This window comes from Amphibalanus amphitrite, unplaced genomic scaffold, assembly GCF_019059575.1.
Source record: "Amphibalanus amphitrite isolate SeventyFive unplaced genomic scaffold, NRLGWU_Aamphi_draft 001531F_arrow, whole genome shotgun sequence".
In the NCBI taxonomy this organism is placed as follows: Eukaryota; Metazoa; Arthropoda; class Thecostraca; order Balanomorpha; family Balanidae; genus Amphibalanus; species Amphibalanus amphitrite.
In genome coordinates this window covers 81,826-100,502 of record NW_024883024.1, presented here as the reverse complement: position 1 = coordinate 100,502, position 18,677 = coordinate 81,826, and the positions used below count along the sequence as shown (strand labels likewise).

At 49.4% G+C, this 18,677-nt stretch overlaps 2 protein-coding genes across 3 annotated transcripts in view; one reads left to right on the top strand and one right to left on the bottom strand.

Annotated features, from left to right (window-relative positions):
• Nucleotides 1-2,284: 2,284 nt before the first annotated feature.
• LOC122373660 (dynactin subunit 4-like) lies at nt 2,285-13,042 on the bottom strand. 2 transcript variants are annotated; one of them, XM_043351950.1, is made up of 11 exons: nt 12,802-13,042; nt 12,533-12,670; nt 10,605-10,716; nt 9,294-9,423; nt 8,467-8,569; nt 7,636-7,741; nt 6,800-6,983; nt 6,447-6,546; nt 5,816-5,925; nt 4,700-4,828; nt 2,285-3,461 (listed from the first exon to the last, which is right to left on the bottom strand). In XM_043351950.1, exons 1-11 carry the CDS (start codon nt 12,943-12,945, stop codon nt 3,242-3,244), a joined length of 1,476 nt encoding a protein of 491 aa, XP_043207885.1. In that variant the 5' UTR covers nt 12,946-13,042; the 3' UTR covers nt 2,285-3,241. The 2 variants fall into 2 exon arrangements, with proteins under 2 accessions (XP_043207885.1, XP_043207886.1); XM_043351951.1 differs by lacking the exon at nt 2,285-3,461 and adding an exon at nt 3,637-3,694 and having other exon boundaries at nt 12,802-13,028.
• Nucleotides 13,043-13,622: 580 nt separating this feature from the next.
• LOC122373658 (protein transport protein sec31-like) overlaps nt 13,623-18,677 on the top strand; it is an 86,182-nt gene continuing 81,127 nt past the window's right edge. Inside the window, exon 1 of the mRNA XM_043351946.1 lies at nt 13,623-14,274. Within this exon, the coding sequence (XP_043207881.1) occupies nt 14,179-14,274 (96 nt within the window). The 5' untranslated portion in view covers nt 13,623-14,178. The remainder of the gene's footprint in view (nt 14,275-18,677) is intronic.

The following is an 18,677-nucleotide window of genomic DNA, read 5'->3' as shown; positions in this document are numbered from 1 at the left end:
TCGTACGGTACACGCCAGCGCAATCCGCAGTCACCCCCGATTATCCCATTGGACCTCTTGTCAGCTTTCCCTCCTCGCTGCCGCCCCGGAGCTCCGACCGCCGAGCGCACCGCTCAGCGTCTGACTGCTGCCGTTTGTTTTTTTGTTTTGTTGGGTTAGGCCCTTTCGGTCGAAAAGACCATTGCAGAGCCGGAAGGATGATAGGAATTAGGGGGAGACATTGGTCTGGGCAGGCACCCTAGTGAGTCGCCGGGGCTGAGCCCGTCCAGAGGACAGGCCACCCAGCCCCAAGGCACTCACTGCACCCGGCTACGGGGTGCGCTCCCTCAGGAGCAGCGGTGCCGCTCCAAGGGAGCAGCCCGCATGAGATAAAGTTGACTGTCCAGCCCGGAGGAGGGTTGCGGCTTGGAGGAGAAGGATTTCAGTATCCTGAGGATAGAAGCACGGATAGGTGACTGCTGCCGGCGATGCACCGCCTTATATAGGGGGGCTGGGCGCCCACCGACCAATCAGCGGCCGCCGCAGCCGCCGCGTCATCACCGGCAGAGCTGCAGGATTCGCGGCCGGCGCCCGCCGCCGACTGCCGGCCGGGCGGCCGTGTGTCGCTCCCCAACAGCTGGACCTCAGCAGTTGATCTCGGTCCGACGTCGGCCCGACGTCGGCTGGACCTCGGCTGGACGTCGGTACATGCGGGCATATCCGACATCCAGCCGACGTCGTGCCGAGGCTGGACCGACGTCGGGCCGACGTCGGCATGCCGATGCCGAGTTGCCGACGTCACCCCGACGTCGGGCCGACGTCGGCATGTTTACTGGGACTTTCCTGTGTATAACTGCAGTCTCCAAACTGGTGCTACTGTCCTGTGTATAACTGCAGTCTCCAAACTGGTGCTACTGTCCTATGTATAACTGCAGTCTCCAAACTGGTGCTACTGTCCTGTGTATAACTGCAGTCTCCAAACTGGTGCTACTGTTCTATGCATAACTGCAGTCTCCAAACTGGTGCTACTTTCCTGTGCATAACTGCAGTCTCCAATGACTGGTGCTACTGTCCTATGTATAACTGCAGTCTCCAAACTGGTGCTTCTTTCCTGTGTATAACTGCAGTCTCCAAACTGGTGCTACTGTCCTGTGTATAACTGCAGTCTCCAAACTGGTGCTACTGTCCTGTGTATAACTGCAGTCTCCAAACTGGTGCTACTGTCCTATGTATAACTGCAGTCTCCAAACTGGTGCTACTGTCCTGTGTATAACTGCAGTCTCCAAGCTGGTGTTACTGTCCTGTGTATAACTGCAGTCTCCAAACTGGTGTTACTGTCCTGTGTATAACTGTAGTCTCCAAGCCGGTGTTACTGTCTTTTAACAGCTGCAGTCTCCAGTTACTGGAAATATTGTACGGTGTATAACTGCAGTCTCCAGGGACTGATGTTACTGTCCTGTGAATCGCTGTAGTCCCCAGACTGGTGTTATTGTCTTGTAAACAACTAGTCCCTAAAAGCTGCTGCTATCGTGAGCAAAACTCGGTCTACGGGGACTGGCAATCGTATGGGAGACGGGCGCATGGTGGAACCGATTCCCTTGTTCATATCACGATAGAGCAGTGTCCGTCAGTCGGCGGATCGGCCCGGTATCACGATATCACTAAAGGTCTGCTTTACGCTGACGCTGACGGATCAACACTGTCTGAGTAAACAGAACTCTCAGCTCGCCCAGTCGTCTTCTCCATTAGACTTCCACGTGTTGAAAACACCTTATAGTGCGTGCTTAGTTATATTTACGCGCAACAAGAACAGTGTGCATTTAGAGTGCAACGTGCGGTTTTTATGGGGCTTCAAAGAAGATGCCCCTAATCCTAAAGAAGGTAACAAAAGCCAGTCAGTCACATTCACCGGAACACGTCCCTTACAGGCTGGAAGCTCAAAAAGGCCCACCACAAAAAGGAACTTTTTGTGGTGGGCCTTTTCACGGGATAAAGTGCCTGGTATCCACATAGCAGTAAGCAGATACGTGGAAGTTTCCAAACTTGCTTTCAAAGCACAGCTACATTGCGCCACGATAACAAAAGTCTTAAGAAGGCAGCCTGCGACCAAAAGCCAGGCAATCACTCCTTCACGGGATAAAGTGCCTGGTATCCACATAGCAGTAAGCAGATACGTGGAAGTTTCCAAACTTGCTTTCAAAGCACAGCTACATTGCGCCACGATAACAAAAGTCTTAAGAAGGCAGCCTGCGACCAAAAGCCAGGCAATCACAACACTGAATAAATAATAAGCAACGGTAATCCACAATTCCGTTGAAAACAAGCAAGAAACGCATTCGTCTAAGGGACAGAAAATATGTTACAATCTCCCTCAAAACACACAACACTCAAAGCAACACCGGAGAAAGAGTCCAAGCCAGACCACTTGAAAAGCCTTCAATTCAAAGGTGCACGACCCAACTCTTAGCTAATTGGGGGTTACAGACGCGTAACCTACACGGACCCAGACCTCTGTCATGGACCTCAGCGGATCACAAACGAGGACCTCCCGATCGCATCCCCCCTCGGCACATTCTCTATATAGAAACACAGCTGCGCTGAGAGCGATGGCAGTAGGGAACCGGTAGCCCAACACCCAAAGACACTCTAGCCACATAGTGGGCTACCGTTGCTCAAAGCGCCGTCTCAAAGCAAAGATCCAGCATTCCCTTCACTTGAAAGGCATCTTTTCACACACCATATAAATAGGAAGTGTTAGGATAGCTTTTGCCAGTATTTTCGCCGTCAGCAGATGCAAAAGATAGCTATCACCGGCTGTGCATCCCAAACGTCTCCCTCCACATGATAGTACACACCCCAACTAACGACTCTTTCACTCGTTACGACTAGCAATTACGACTCCCTATCTTCCTCATTCGCTGGTGACCACCCTCCTTTATTACCTCCGCTTTTCTCCCTTCTTTTCAATCGCCTGCCAAACACGGCTATCGCTCCATCAGTGACTCTCTCAGCCTATAGCTGCTCCCCGTACATCGCTGTTCTTGAATACTCTCCAATCTAGTTACTGACAAGTGACAGCTCTTCCTTATCTCAATCTCTCCTCTTTCTGACTGCTGTCTCATCTCGCTCCCATCTCGCCAGCCTTAGCAGCTTTCCCCTGCCGCTCTATCGCCTGCCCCCTCTATTCCTCTCTGCACTCTCTCTGTCCTATCCGCCCTACAAATGCTCTCTCGCCGGTCCCATGCCTACCCTACCCGCCTCTCTAACCACTGCCCTCTGCGGCGGTGACCTGCCCAAGATCGACCACGAGCCGTGCGCGCAGTTTGAGCGTCTGCGGCTGCTTGCTCTCGCCAGTGACGATTGTGTTTGTGTAGCTGTAGTGGAGTAGCAGGGCAGCGGAGCAGCGGCCGCCGCCGGCAGACGGCAGGGGTGTGACGGGCACACGGAGAGCCACCTTGTTGGCCTGGCGCCACACGACGACGCTGGGGGAGCGGAGGGGGGGGGGTGTTATAGGGTGACACGGAGAGCCACCTTGTTGGCCTGGCGCCACACCACCACACTGGGGGGAGCGGGGGGGGGGGTGTTATAGGGGGACACGGAGAGCCACCTTGTTGTTGGCCTGACGCCACACCACCACACTGGGGGAGCGGAGGGGGGGGGGTGTTATAGGGGGACACGGAGAGCCACCTTGTTGGCCTGGCGCCACACGACGACGCTGAGGGGTGTGTGTGTGTGTGTGTGTGTGTGTGTGTGTGTGTGTGTGTGTGTGTGTGTGTGTGTGTGTGTGTGTGTGTGTTATAAGGTGACTCTGAGACACCACCACACTGGGGGAGTGGAGGGGGTGTTATAGGGGGGGGGGGGGACTCGACGGACCCAGTTAGCCTGCCACCACACCAACGCACTGGGGGAGGAGAATTAGAGGAGATTTATCCGAGGCCATTATATCTCAGATCTCAGACAACAAAAAATGTATCGAAGGCCTCGAATTACCTACAGTGAGTATCCTAACTAGCCTGAAATATTCGTTAACCCTCGCACCGACGGGGGGGGGGCGGATATCCGCCCCCCCCTGAGGTTTTTCGCGAATAGCGGGAAAACCGCGGCGCGTAGCGCCGCGAAATTTGATATGACTATAACCTCATCAATTTTACACATGGTGTGCAAGTTTGAACCTCCTACCTTTTAAGGTCAGGTCACCAGGTCACTTTGAATGACCCAACCTCAAGTCACTTTTTTGCAACTTTGTCACCGTGCCAGAGCTACAGTAGATGTCGGAGGCCTTTGAAAGTCGCAGGATATTATTAGGTCATTAGTAGCTACAATTTGTATATCTCGGAATTTTGATATCGATGACCTAAGGTCAGGTCAATTTCGCGACCTCCCCATTACATAAGTCAATGGCTCTTTTTGACCCAATGTAACCTGAGATCAGCCTAACATGAGATCAGCCTAACCTAAGATCAGCCCTGAACAAGACGACCTCCTATATTATAGCCTCCCTGACCTCCCGAGACAGCCTGCAGATCTGTATGATACCTCTGATCGGCAGTGATCTGAGCGTCCCTGATCTAGACGACGCTTCTGACCGCTCTGACCCCCACGATATCCTTAATTGACCTGACGTGGGGTCATCCCGGAACTATGTATGGCACCACATGGCCCAAATACGGCCGTAAATGACCTCTCTGACCCCGCACGAGAGCCTCAGATGACCTCTGACCTGGGGTCGTCTCGGAACTCGGAGGAGCTCGGTGCGTCGTCAAACTCGGCCGAGTCGTCCCGGGGCGCCAGCACCACCTCGGCGGCGGGCAGCGTGAGCTCAGCAGTCTGCTGAATGTCCGGCTCCACTCTGGAGAGAGGGCAACAGAGGTCAATAGAGGTCAATAGGGGTCAACAGGAGTCAGCGGAGGGCAGCGTGAGCTCAGCAGTCTGCTGGATGTCCGGCTCCACTCTGAGGGGAGGTCAACAGAGGTCAACAGAGGTCAATAGAGGTCAAAAGGGGTAAACAGGGGTCAAAAGGGGTCAATAGAGTTCAGTGAAGGTCAACAGGCGCAAACATAGTATCAACAGAGGTCAGTGGAGGTCAGGCATAGGTCAACAGAAGTCATCATAGGTCAGTGGATGTCAACAGAGGTCTACGGAGATCAGTAGATTTCAACAGAGGTATACAGAGCTCAGCGGGCGCGGAGGGCAGAATGGGCTAGTCAGTCTGCTGAACGCGCGGCTCCACCCTGCAGCGAAGGTCAGAGTTCCGTAAACCGTGTGAATTCTCACCTCTACGGCGTGAACGGTCTCAGCAGAGAACCATGTGAATTCTCACCTCTACGGCGTGAACGGTCTCAGCAGAGAACCATGTGAATTCTCACCTTTGCAGTGTGACTGGTCTCAGCAGAGAACTGTGTGGATTCTCACCTCTGCAGTGTGACTGGTCTCAGCAGAGAACTGTGTGGATTCTCACCCCTGCAGTGTCATTGGTCTCAGCAAAGAACTCTCCTTGTGCTCACGGTCCGGGTTCTCGCCTCTGTAGTATCGCAAGTCTCAGCAGAGAACTGTGTGAGTACTTACCTCTGTAAGGTAACCATTCAGGCTCAACAGAGAGCTGTGCGGGTTCTCACCTCTGCAGTGTGACTGGTCTCAGCATAGAACTCTCCTTGTGTTTGGGGTCCAGGTTCTCACCTCTGTAGTATCGCAAGTCTCAGCAGAGAACTGTGTGGGTTCTCAGTTCTCACCTCTGCAGGGTGACTGGTCTCAGCAGAGAACTCTCCTTCTGCTCCGGATCGCGGTTCTCACCTCTGCAGTGTCACTGATCTCAGCAGAGAGCTGTGTGGATTCTCACCTCTGCAGTGTGACTGGTCTCAGCAGAGAACTCTCCTTGTGCTCGGGATCAGGGTTCTCCTGCAGTTCCTCCTCGTCCGGCTCACGGTACTTCTCCAGACGAATTGTCATCTGACGGAGTGATGACACGGAGTCAGTGTCATTTTCAGTGACATCTGACACTTGACGAAGACACAACGGTAAGGCTAGGCACCGCTTTAGTACCTATAATTTATCCATTATCATCATTCTTACGCAAGAACACAAATACTTTTCACTTAGCACACGCGGTGATGCAGCTGCTAAGGGTCATTGTTCGATTCATTATTGAGGTGCTAATGACCTTAGTTGATGAATAACACATAGGTACATAGGATGCTGACAGCTCAATCCTTACTGGGTATATGGCGGGGTTGCTGAGAGTCAGCACTAGGTTAGATTGCCGACTGTTGAATTCTTACCGGGTAGATGGTGGGGTTGCTGAGAGTCAGCACTATGCTAGGTTGCCGACTGTTGAATTCTTACCGGGTAGATGGTGGGGTCGCTGAAGGTCAGCACTAGGTTAGATTGCTGACTACTGAATTCTCACCGGGTTGATGGTGGGGTTGCTGAGAGTCAGCACTGGGTTAGATTGCCGACTACTGAATTCTTACCGGGTAGATGGTGGGGTTGCTGAAGGTCAGCACGGTCTCAGTCTGCTGTCCGACCAGCAGCTCGCCGACAGACAGAATCTTCACGTCCGGCACGTGGTAGCTGGGGGCAGAAAAAAGGTCAGAGCTCAGAGGTCGGCTGTCGGCCGGATTAAGTCTGAGGTCACGTGGGGTCAGTGTAGTTCGACGAGCCTATCCGAATTCGTTTGCACTTCGAGATCTACGTCGGAAACTGAAGTGAAATCAAAGAATCAAATTTAGATCCTAGAAATGTGTTTGGCCCGAAGATATTTATTTCCACAGGAAACTAAGAGATAGCACAGAGCATATCATCCGAAACCAGGACTGCTACCCACTAGGCGTTGAGCTGGATCCTGAACTTGATGCTGATGCAGCTGTACTCTGGCTTGCTGAGGTTGTGGTCGCAATACCGGCAGCGCATGGAGCGCTTCATTTCGGCGTGCTTGTGCTGCGGCTGGAGACGATCCTGGCGCTCAGTCTGCAGCTCCGGGAACGCCAGACGCTGGTCCAGCGTCGTCACTGGGGAAACAGGCAGACATTACTGCCGGGGGGACGACAGACGCTGGTCCAGCGTCGTCACTGGGGGGACAGATAGACAGAGAGACAGACATTACTACTGGGGGAGAGACAGACAGACAGACATTACTACCGGGGGAACGCCAGACGCTGGTCCAGCGTCGTCACTGGGGAACAGATAGACGTCAGTAGGGGAACTTATAGACAGACAGATACACATCACTGGGGGAACGCCAGCCGCTGGTCCAGCGTCGTCACTGGGGAAACAGGCAGACATTACTGCCGGGGGAACGCCAGACGCTGGGCTAGCGTCGTCACTGGGGGAGGAATACGGGTGTGTTGTTACCGGTTGTTACAGAGACAGACACGTCAATTCAATGGTGACAGTAAATACTGAATGACTCTGGGATGAATCGACTTGGGTATTGAGATCACAAGACACAGAAATGCAATATCTTAAAAAATACACATAAGAAAGTCATACGCATTAATAGAAATACCTATGTACGTTAAGTACGTATCAATAATAATATCACGATTTCTACCAAACACTTAAATTAGCGTCGAGACTGATAACAACCATCGTAAAGTGTCTACGATTTTTACTACGTGAATTCAGCTACGTTTGTAGCGGGATAGTTGTCGTGTCTCTCACCAGATGTCAGCACTAGCGGCTCGGTGAAGGCCGACTCCGGCAGCGCGTCATCGGCCTCGTCAAAGGGCTGCGCCGCCATCTCCTTCAGGCTTTTGGCGTCCAGGTCCTGGGGGATGGGAGGGAGCGGTTATTGTACTCGTAGGCTCAGTGGAAGAGACGGCTCTGCCATCTACGTCAGGCTTTTAGCGTCCAAGTCCTGGGGGAGGAGGAGGGGTTATTGTACTCGTAGGCTCAGTGGAAGAGACGGCTCTGCCATCTACGTCAGGCTTTTAGCGTCCAAGTCCTGGGGGAGGAGGAGGGGTTATTGTACTCGTAGGCTCAGTGGAAGAGACGGCTCTGCCATCTCCGTCAGGCTTTTGGCGTCCAGGTCCTGGTATGGTCACAATATGGGTGAGTGAAAGATGGACAAGACAAAGTTATCAATACTATCTTCACACACCATGCCATTTTCGCTTGATATATCATACCAGTAGCAAGTAGCAGCATCCATTCCTATTAACAGATTTAAACAGCTCAGGACCCATCTCTAGGACCAACTCCGAGCAGCCGGACCCTAGCACAGGAGGAAGCCCCATCATACAGCAAGCTGTTGTACAGCGCCTCCATTCCCTTAAACCAGCCTCAGTAGGTTGTCAGAGCCAAACCCTTCATCTGCTCCCCCCCCCCCCCCCGTACGTAGCTCTGTTGTCACGTATAATGCAGCCAGGCCCAGGACACTAAGCACTTTGGTCGAATCGTCCCACCCACACCCCCAGACCCCAAGCAGCTCTCCTGTCACGGTATAACGCAGCCCGGCCCCGGTCACTTTGGAGTCGTCCCACCCACACTCACCTTGGCGGTAACCAGGGAGCGGGACGGCGGCAGGCCGGCCTGTTTGCGGGTGGCGCGCGCCATCGCGCCAAACTTGCCCTTACCCTCCAGAAAACGGCGCGTCCTGATGGGGAAAAGAGAGCGAGGAGCGTCATACAGCAGGCTTTATGGAGCAACATGAGGTGATGAGCACACCACAGAGAAGCATGAAGTGCATTACATTCCCTCACCTCCATCCTGACCAGCTTATTCAAAGAATTTAGCTCCAGGCAGTACCTGCCTGCCAAGTGACTTACAGTCTATCGTCTTGTCTATCTATACGACGTCTCTATATGACGTCTATCGTCTACCATCACAGTACCAGACTTCCTGGCATTTGTAGGATATCATCCCCTCCCCACCCCCACTCACACTCACTTATCCTGCCGGCCGTATTTGGTATTTGCCCTGCTCCACCGCAGACCGCTCCAGTCGCCCTTCCTCCCCCCCCCCCACTCACACTCACTTATCCTGCCGGCCGTATTTGCCCTGCTCCGCCGCGGACCCGGCTCCAGTCCTCCCCCTCCCGGTCCCACTCACTTATCCTGCCGGCCCGTATTTGCCCTTCTCCCTCTAGCACCGCTCAAGCCCCCCCCCCCCCCCCCCCCCAACTCACTTATCCTGCCGGCCGTATTTGCCCTGCCCCCCCCCCCCCCACCACTCACTTATCCTGCCGGACGTATTTGCCCTGTTCTTCCCCCCTCGGACCGCTCCAGTCCTACCCCCCCCCCCCCACTCACTTATCCTGCCGGCCGCATTTGCCCTGCTCGGCCGCAGACCGCTCCGGTCCCCCTGCTCCCCCAACTCACTTATCCTGCCGGCCGTATTTGCCCTGCTCCGCCGCGGATCGTTCCAGCACGGCCAGCGCCCGGTAGTTGTCGGAGAGGGTCGTCAGCCGCTCCGAGTCGGGGTTCTCAAACTCCGTCCACGTGCCAGACGCTGCCGCAAAACAAACGTCGCACCTCAGAACATACAGGAGTCAGTGCAACTTTGCGCAATAACGCAAGGTATTCTTCGAGGGTTACTTCACAAGTTATGATCACAAACAGCACACTGCTTACATATAAATTCTCGAGCTTATCTTCCCACTTTTGGAGCTTGTTTCCACTAACGTTCCAGTTCGTTCTCTCACCATAATTAGCCGAACGTGCCCAGGCACCTCATGTATGATTTTATAGATGATTTGTGGATGAGGATTGAGATGCTTAGCAGGGTGCTGACAAACTGGCCAAATGCTGACAGACCTTGACGCATGTCTATTATAATCAATATCGCAAATTGGTGCGATAGCTCACCCCGGCGGCCGCCTGATCTGCTGGCTACCAGAGTTTTATTACAATATCGGCGATTATATGCTTCGGTATCGACCGACGACGATCAGATAGCGACAAACGTGCTCCGCAATTAAATGACGTCCTGGAGTAATACTGACCGACATTCTGACTAACAATACAGACATTCTGGTGAGCTAATGACCGACATTCTGACTATAATACTGACGATCTAATGAGCTAATGACCGACGTTCTGACTATAATACTGACATTCTAGTGAGCTACTGACCGACGTTCTGACTAACAATACTGACATTCTAGTGCGATACTGACCGACATTCTGACTATAATACCGACGATCTAGTGAGCTACTGATCAACGTTCTAACAATACTGACATTCTAGTGCAATACTGACCGGCGTTCTGCCTGACAATACTGACATTCTAGTGAGCTACTGACCGACATTCTGACTATAATACCGACGATCTAGTGAGCTGCTGACCGACGTTCTGACTATAATACTGACGATCTAGTGAACTAATGACCGACGTTCTGACTATAATACTGACATTCTAGTGAGCTACTGACCGACGTTCTGACTAACAATACTGACATTCTAGTGCGATACTGACCGACATTCTGACTATAATACCGACGATCTAGTGAGCTACTGATCAACGTTCTAACAATACTGACATTCTAGTGAGCTACTGACCGACGTGCTGACTGACTATACTGACATTCTAGTGGGCTACTGACCAACGGTCTGACAATAATACTGACATTCTAGTGAGCTACTGACCAACATTCTGACAAACAATACAGACATTCTAGTGAGCTACTGACCGACGTTCTGGTCGGGCAGCTTGCTGTCGCGCGATGTCCAGCGACAGAACCCGCAGGCCACGTAGTAGACCTTCCTGGGCACGATCTTGGTCGGATCCTCCATACTTGGGGCCTGGGGAACAGAACGTATTCTGTGAATGCATCAGTGATGATAGGCTAGGAAATATTGCTACTCAATGGGCGCTCCAGTGAATTTAACTACACATACAAAAATAAAAATAATATCGATTTGATGTAATGGCTACTTTCATTCCATTCATTGATTGTTCATGCAAGTCATCTCCTCTGTTGTTTAGCCTCATAGTCAATGATGCCAACTATTTGCATCATTTGAAATGTCTGATAGGTCAGCTTCATTTACTCTTATCAGGAAGTTTCTTCTTCAGCTTGTATAAAATAAAAATGGAAAAAACAAAAAACGGTGCGTTGCTTAGGCTAGAAAAAAACTTACTTTCATGAGGTCTGGTCAGAATAGCAATCTAAAAGTTATCTGCAGTGCCATTTGCTGAGCAGTGACAGTGATCAGTGGCATGAGATAAGTCATTCTTCTTTTCATGAAATTCTGTGGTATACATTGTATTTTTCAGAGGAATGAATACAACTGTTTCTACAACTTGCCATCAACTTATGGTCCCTGATTAGTGATCACACAGTTCAGCTCTACTTTTAACTTTGAGGCTGATGTGCAAAGGGGGACGACGGTGAAAACAGGGCGCCTGGGGCGATTTGATCAAGGATCATGAAATTCACACGTGACATTTAGCATGTAGAAGGCCCACGGAGGGGGACAAGTTAAAAATGTCACATGACTAATATGCCCTCCGGCGCCCTGTTTTCACGGGCGTCCGCAAAGGGCAATTTTCACAAAGTAGAAAACTGCTGAATGAGCAGCTGACTACCAATGACCCTGGTAAGAATCTCAGTTAGGTCAGTTGGGCAAACTAGACCTTTGGAATCAAAATATGGAGGCATCAAAAGATTGATTCCTTTTGGGCATAAATGCAGACCATTTCTAACTTACCAATCACATAAAAATAAGAGAGTGTTTCAAGAAGGAGCATGCCTGATCTTGAACAGAAATGCTTGAACTATCTCCTAAGCAAAATAATATTGCTCCTTTCATAACAATTTGAATTCTATAGGTAGTGAAAGACAATCAAGGAATTGATTCACTTTAAACAGATAATCATAATATTGATTCCCCATCAGCTGGCTAATCATTATTTTGATTCACAGGTAATGTTAACAGATAGGCAACAATGACTTGCAAGAATACAGCATTTATCTTGCTATTATTCTCATTTAGTGATATCCTCAGCACCACAACTGATACCTATAGCATTGTTGTACTTTACCTTCACTACATTTGATAACAATTCACAATTTTTAAATGTCAAGAATACAAAAACTGAAGCAACAGGTAAAAACCATATAAATAATATAAAAGCACTACAACAATGATAATTAGGGGTTTAAAAATTTCATTTTGCCATTTTACACAAATGCTGATTGGTTAGTATGTGATTCATGATACACAAATAACATACAGTGTGATTTCCTCAAAACAGCTTTTACGTGATGGACAGTGGCTCTGTCTTTTTCCCATTCACAAGGCCAAAGGGACAATTTCTTAGCTTTGAGGTAACACTTTTTGCAAACCTACCACATTTTTCTGCCTTTTAAAAGAAAAATCTCACCGTCATGGGCCTTTTTTCAACCGTAACGATTCATTTGAAGTCAAAAGTGTACCCAAATGAATCAAAAAATTGATTCCATGCCCATATTTGGTCATGGCTCCTCCCACCAGAATCAAATTATTGATGCCTCCATATTTTGATTCCAAAAGTCTAGTTTGCCCAACTGAGGTAGGTAATCAAACTTTCAGCTGGCTTAGAAGTTCCGTTCGGGCATGCTGCTACGTTCCACACCTGGATGCTGGTGGCCCTGGTGGAGAGGGTGTGGCCACAGGAGGGGCAGTCCTTGCATGTGGAGCAGCGGTTCTTTTTCAGCCCCGCCTCCACATTGGACATCATCTCCAAGCAGCCACTGCAGTACGTCGAGTCCATCTGCGGAAGAATGCAAGACACAGGCTGATGCCAATGCTCATAATCTAAGCTCGTGGGTATATGCAATAAATCTGTGCGAAGTGAACCTGTCATCCGTTCACACACCAACATCAACAATTTAGATAAATTACCTCCTGCGAGACGCAGTTTCCACATCTTATCTTCTGGCAGTGCCGACAGAAATAAACTCGGTAAATTGGCTTCAAAAAGCCGCAAGAACATAAGTACTTTACACGTTCAGAAAGAAACGCTTCTTGGACGTTTGCTCGTTCCATGTTTGAGTCTTCAAAGCCACAACAAATCACAGAAAAATAACAAATTGCAATCTATATTCACCGCGCCCCACCCCACACACAATATTAGCCAGCAGGCAAAGAGGATTTGTATATGTTTTAGGGCCTTGGTTTTAGGGCCTTGGATTTGTACATATATGGCGCAGAGGTTTCAATCAGGATGTTTGTGCTAAAACGCAGACACTTTTAATATTTTTTAGTCCGTATAAAACTATTAAAACGAATTCTGATTTTTAATATATTTTAGTAGAAATCATTACATTTTTCATGTGAGCCAGTACCTTCATTCCAAGAAAAATGTCAAGCAGTAGATTTTTGAAAGAACTGAACTGAGCTACTTGATTTGCAGCATCAGTTCCTGTCTTATGAAATCGGATTTTAGTAGGAAAGGAATGGATCGAGAAGAGACAGAAATGTGTTCAAAATCATATTTTAAACACAACTTTCAATGTAACATATACAAATCTAAATCCAAAAGGAATGCATAGGCACAAAGAATACACAATTCATATTTCATCCATTCCTGGTAGGTGGTGCTGATAGCAACACCTTTTCTCTATAGATGTCGCTGTCGTTACCTTCTCTGACCGATCGATGTGGCCGGCTCAGCTGCCGCCGGCCAGCCGACGGCGGCGACTCGTTCTGTTTACGCCTGAGGCAGTCGCGGTCCATGTGGTCGCCGGGAGGGTGGAGGTCGGCGGGTCGTCGGTCGGACGTGGTGTGACCGGTGTTTGAGAGTGACAGCGAGAGGGGTATATCGGTGTGACAACTGACAAACGAGTGTGGATTGACTGAGCCAGTGACTAACATGGAGAGAAGCCTATCACACGTGGGTTTGTTGTGGCCTGCAGTCCAGTGAAACCACCAGCGGAGCTGGGTGATTGACAAATGACCGAAGGCACTGTTTGAACGATCTTGGCCTTTGCCATTTGTTGATTGGGTGCTCGGGACTTAACGGCACGCCGTACGGTCTCTGGGGTGAATGAGTGTCACCTGACAGCGACGTTAGCCTGACCCGTGTCAGATGACAGAGATGATGACTGCGGCGGAATGATGACAGCAGCACGTCATCGGTGACCGACATCTCCACCCGGTGCACTCTGACATTTCCCCGAGAGGGCAGCCGAGGCAGCACTGCCCCCAGGTCGTGTCCCGTTACACGCGGTACCCGGTGTCTACAGTTACACGGTCCTGTGGAAGCCTCAGCTGTAGCCGATGACGACCAAGGAGATCGTACTGGAGGGCGGGCCGCCGTGGGGCTTCCGGATGCACGGGGACGGCGCGGCCGGAACGCCCTTCCGGATATCTCGGGTGAGTGGGGAGAGAAGGGGAATACGGGAAGAGTGAAGGGAGGGGAGCGGAGGGAGAGGGAGAGAGAGAGAGAGAGAGAGAGAGGGAGAGAGAGAGAGAGAGAGAGAGAGAGAGAGAGAGAGAGAGAGAGAGAGAGAGAGAGAGAGAGAGAGAGAGAGAGAGAGAGAGAGAGAGAGAAAGAGAGAGAGAGAGGTGTTTGAACCTGGCTAAGTGTTATGTGTACGATTGCAGTTCAAATATCTATTTTATATCATCGCAGATTGGGATCCTGTATTGGTGGGCAGTTTACGTCAAATTCAGTTACCTTAGTTTGGTTTAGTTTAGATTAGCTTCGTTTATTGAAAAAGAAAACAGTAACGGCATTGGCTCCCAATGATGGGCGCAGTGAAATATAAAACGTAAATGTAAATATGAAGGTCCGTGCATTTAAGTGCTCGATAACTTAAATTTTACCGAGGCTCGTTTTCTGTGTTTCCTACTCATCAGATGTTTCTAGTGGGTTTACATGCAGACACCCGACATAACTCTCCCCGCCGCTTAGACTGTTTTATTAGTCTCAAATCACGTCTCTCTTTCATCCCGTTCACGGCTGCGCGGTACTGACCGCCACGGCCCGAGATCAGAGACGATGAGCCGTAGTCCCGGTCTGGCCGACTCGTCTCGGTCAGGGACCGGTAACTGTTTCCAGATGGAGGTCTGGGAGTAGTCACGTCTGTCTGTCTGCCAGGGTGGTGGTGGACGGAGGGGGGGGGGGGTAGAGGAGGGGGGAGGGGCGCACAATGTCAGGTGTATCACTGCAGTCCTAGTCGCGGCAGGGCACTGGACAGTGGACGTTGTGTCGTTTGGAACTAATGGTGGCGGTGATTTGTGATCTTCAGTAGATTAAATCCACTCTGCTCTTCATCCTTCGACCATTGCAATTGGTTAGTCTGTCTGTTCGTCTGTCCGTTCGTCAATCTGTTCGCCTGCCCGTCTGTCCATACCGTCTGTCCCGTCCGTCTGTCCGTCTGTCTGCCTGTCTGTCTGTCCGTCCGTTCCGTTCTGTCAGCCTACGGACAGACAGAAGAGTGAAGTAAAATGTAAACGTTATCCGTCCGTCTACCGTCCGTCCCTCTGACCATTTCTCAGACTACCCGTCTGCCCGTCTTTTCAAGAAACCAACACATGTGACAATTCAGATAAACTTAAAAATAACACGACTGATCTCAGTGTAGATTTACATCAAACCCTTTTCGTGTGTCTATGAACGATATAAAAACCGTGGTTCTATTAAAGTTGATAAGGCCACTGGGCAGCATGTCTGGTTCTTTACTTGATGTATTTACCTACTGGTTCTTTACATGATTTAGTTTCTGCCGAAACACGTACATCATTGATGCGAACAAGCGGACGACACGAAAGTGGCCTAGTGTAGGCTCAACTTAGCTGAAGTTTAGTCAACCTGCAAACGCACCGTCTCGTAAATATGGAAAAGTAAAAGTCTGGACGGAAGTTTTCAGTTTATGGCTGCCGGTTTCATATTTCCTACGTTGACATGGTGAGTTATTGCAATAGTGTTGCGAGTCTTGTGCGACCTTATGCAAGTCCTTGAGTCTCTAAGCCTATGAGCCTGTGAAATTATGAGCATACAGGCATTGTGAGCGTGTGGGTCTGTGGTCCTGTGAAACTCATGTGCCCTGTGGGCCTCACGTTATCCCATGAGTTTCATGTGAGTCTGTGAGTCTCATGTCACCCTGCGAGTCCCGCGTCATCCTGTGAGCCTGTGAGCTGTGAGTCTATGGGTTCCGGCCCATCCCCGCGGCCCGCTCCACCACCATCCCGCCGATAACCGGCCGACCAATCGATACTGCAGATGATTGGTGGACCCAGGGGTAGCCAGTAACAGTTGGTAGCATTAGGCCAAATGGGCGCTCAAAAACTACTACCCCATAGGGTTTCCATGTTAAATCGACCTTTTTCAAGCGAGCCTCACACGTAAGCTAAAAGATAAAGTGCCAATATTATTGTGGGGAAAGGTAGCTTCAAGCCTCCTCTACAACCTTTTTATCTAGCGTTTTTCGATGCGGAGGCCATAACAGGTCCAAAAAGCATTGGGCGCTGCCCGAGGTACCAAAAGCCCCTCCATGAGAGCACAAGTTCCTGCGCATGCGCACATTGCCTCAACCCTGTACTGGCGTACATTAGTGATACTGCTCACGGACCCGGTCAACCAATCAGCGTCCCCGATTACATTAATAAATGTCGCTAGCATTACGTAAATCCTGCTTGCGAACACGTTTTAAGAATGAAACAGCTGCGCCATTTCCGCCTTCCATTGATTCCTTCCATCTTAGTATCAACTATACGCTTTTCAACTATTTTTAGACTAAGTTTTAAACTATGGTCAGTATGTTATTTCTGGTACATATATTTAAAAAATAACTGCTTTATGAATTTGGTTTTACTCGTCAGAATAGAATACTCTATTTTTTTCCATATTCAAAAAATATATCACCTACCATGTAACTCATCCAGGTAAAATGGGCGCTTTCCGCGTCGTTGGTGTACCCGTTGTTCTATATACCCTGGGTGGACCGCCCGGGCAGCTGTGACCTGATTGGTCCAGCCGCGGCCGGGGAAATCAGCCGCCGGCTGTCAAATAGGGCAGCGTTTTAGCACCTCTTGGTGGAATGAGGACGGAAAATGTGATAATGGTCAATGACATGTGAAATAACTGAAATGTGTGATTGATAGGCATGTAGGAAACTTTTTGCAAGTATTTTCTAAAACAAGCAATAAATCAAACTTTGATTTGTTTTACATACTCGTTTTACTTGTCATAGGTGCTCGTTGATGGGTACCCTATCTATTTTTTTATGTTAACTTGTTCCATGAAATCAACAAAAATAAATTAACACTCGTTTCGTAAATGAAACGATTCAGTTTTCTCAAATCAACACGACATAATTAACTCGTGCCCGGGAATGATATGTGCAAAATGAGTATGAGTATGAGTATGAGTTTATTGTAGAGACCATCCACGCAGTGGCTATTCTGATCTCACGTCAGATGATACATTACTAAAACACAGGATTAACCCGCGCCCTGCTGGGGGTCCTGGATTTCCACGCCCTGCTGGGGGGGGGGGTGTTTGAACACCCCCCCCCTTGTAACTCGGCTCCTGGGCCACGTAGCGATACGCGGAAGGCGGCGTTCGAAAGAGCGTAAAAAATAATGACGAAATCACTTCGGTCAATTTTTTGGTCAGGTCAAAGGTCAGGTCACCAGAGGTCATTGAAGGCAAAATTTCGCCGATTTCCAGGTCGAATGTCGAAAATTTCCAAGAAGCCAACGCATAACTCGGGAACCAATAGAGCTACAGCGCCGCGGAAAAGCGCATTCGATAGCCCTATTAACGCCCTTTCTGAGTAATTCTCTCAGATTTGACCTAAGGTCAACGGTTTTGCCTGCAGGGGGCAAAAACTGCAAAAATAGCCGATATTTTCGAAAACAGTTTTTCTGCAATAACTTTTGACCCAAGCCTTGTACGAGCTTACTTTTACCGGCATCGTGTTCCTCTCGTCAAGACGCATCGAATGAACTATAACTTGACCTTGAAAGTTCAACTTGAAAATTTGACCTCAGGTCAAGGTCATGACCTGACCGGAAAGGGTCATGTTGCATATCAGTCGATTCGTATCGTCGAGCAGAACACATCTAAGGCGTTTTCATCGCTCTAGCATGCCTCTATCAAAAGTTATTTGCGAAAAACTGTTAGATACCATTCGTGACCTAAGATGACCTCAGGGCATAAACAAGGGTCACGGACACCATTTCCAAGTTCAGTGTGTCTAAACCACTTGTAATTCGGTGTTTGGGAGTGTGTATAATGTCTTTCATCCAAAAGAGGCGCATTTCAATTTTCTCCCATTGACTTATAATGGGGAGGTCGCAAAATTGACCTGACCTTAGGTCATCGATATCAAAATTCTGAGATATACATTTTGTACATGCTATTGCTCTTAGCAATCGCTGAAAGTTTCAAAGCGATCGGTCACTCGGTGTAGCTATGACAGACATTGAAAGTTTTTATGAGGTGAGGTCACTTCAAGTGACCTGGTGACCTGACCTTGAATGACCTTGGTCTGAAATTTTCACAACATGTGTAGAATTGATGTATGATAAGGTGTACCAAAAACGGCGGCGCTCCGCGCCGCCGTTTTTGAGATATTCGCGAAAAACCACAAGGGGGGGTGTTCAAACACCCCCCCCAGCAGGGCGCGGGTTAAAACACATACCTAAAACACCAGGCCATTACATTTTAAAAGTAAAGTAAATTAAGCAGTAGGCAAACACTATAAACACGTTAAACACCAGATAAAAGAAGAAAAGCTCTTAGTAATCTTGTCTCATATTTTGTTTAT

Excerpts from the sequence above, each read along its gene's own strand:
- LOC122373660 (XM_043351950.1), bottom strand. The coding sequence starts at position 12,945 with ATGGAACGAGCAAACGTCCAAGAAGCGTTTCTTTCTGAACGTGTAAAG. Across the intron at positions 9,424-10,604 it reads GCTGCCCGACCAGAACGTCG|CGTCTGGCACGTGGACGGAG; the intron begins GTCAGTAGCTCA and ends GTTTTGCGGCAG. Across the intron at positions 5,926-6,446 it reads GCAACCCCACCATCTACCCG|ATGACAATTCGTCTGGAGAA; the intron begins GTAAGAATTCAG and ends TCACTCCGTCAG.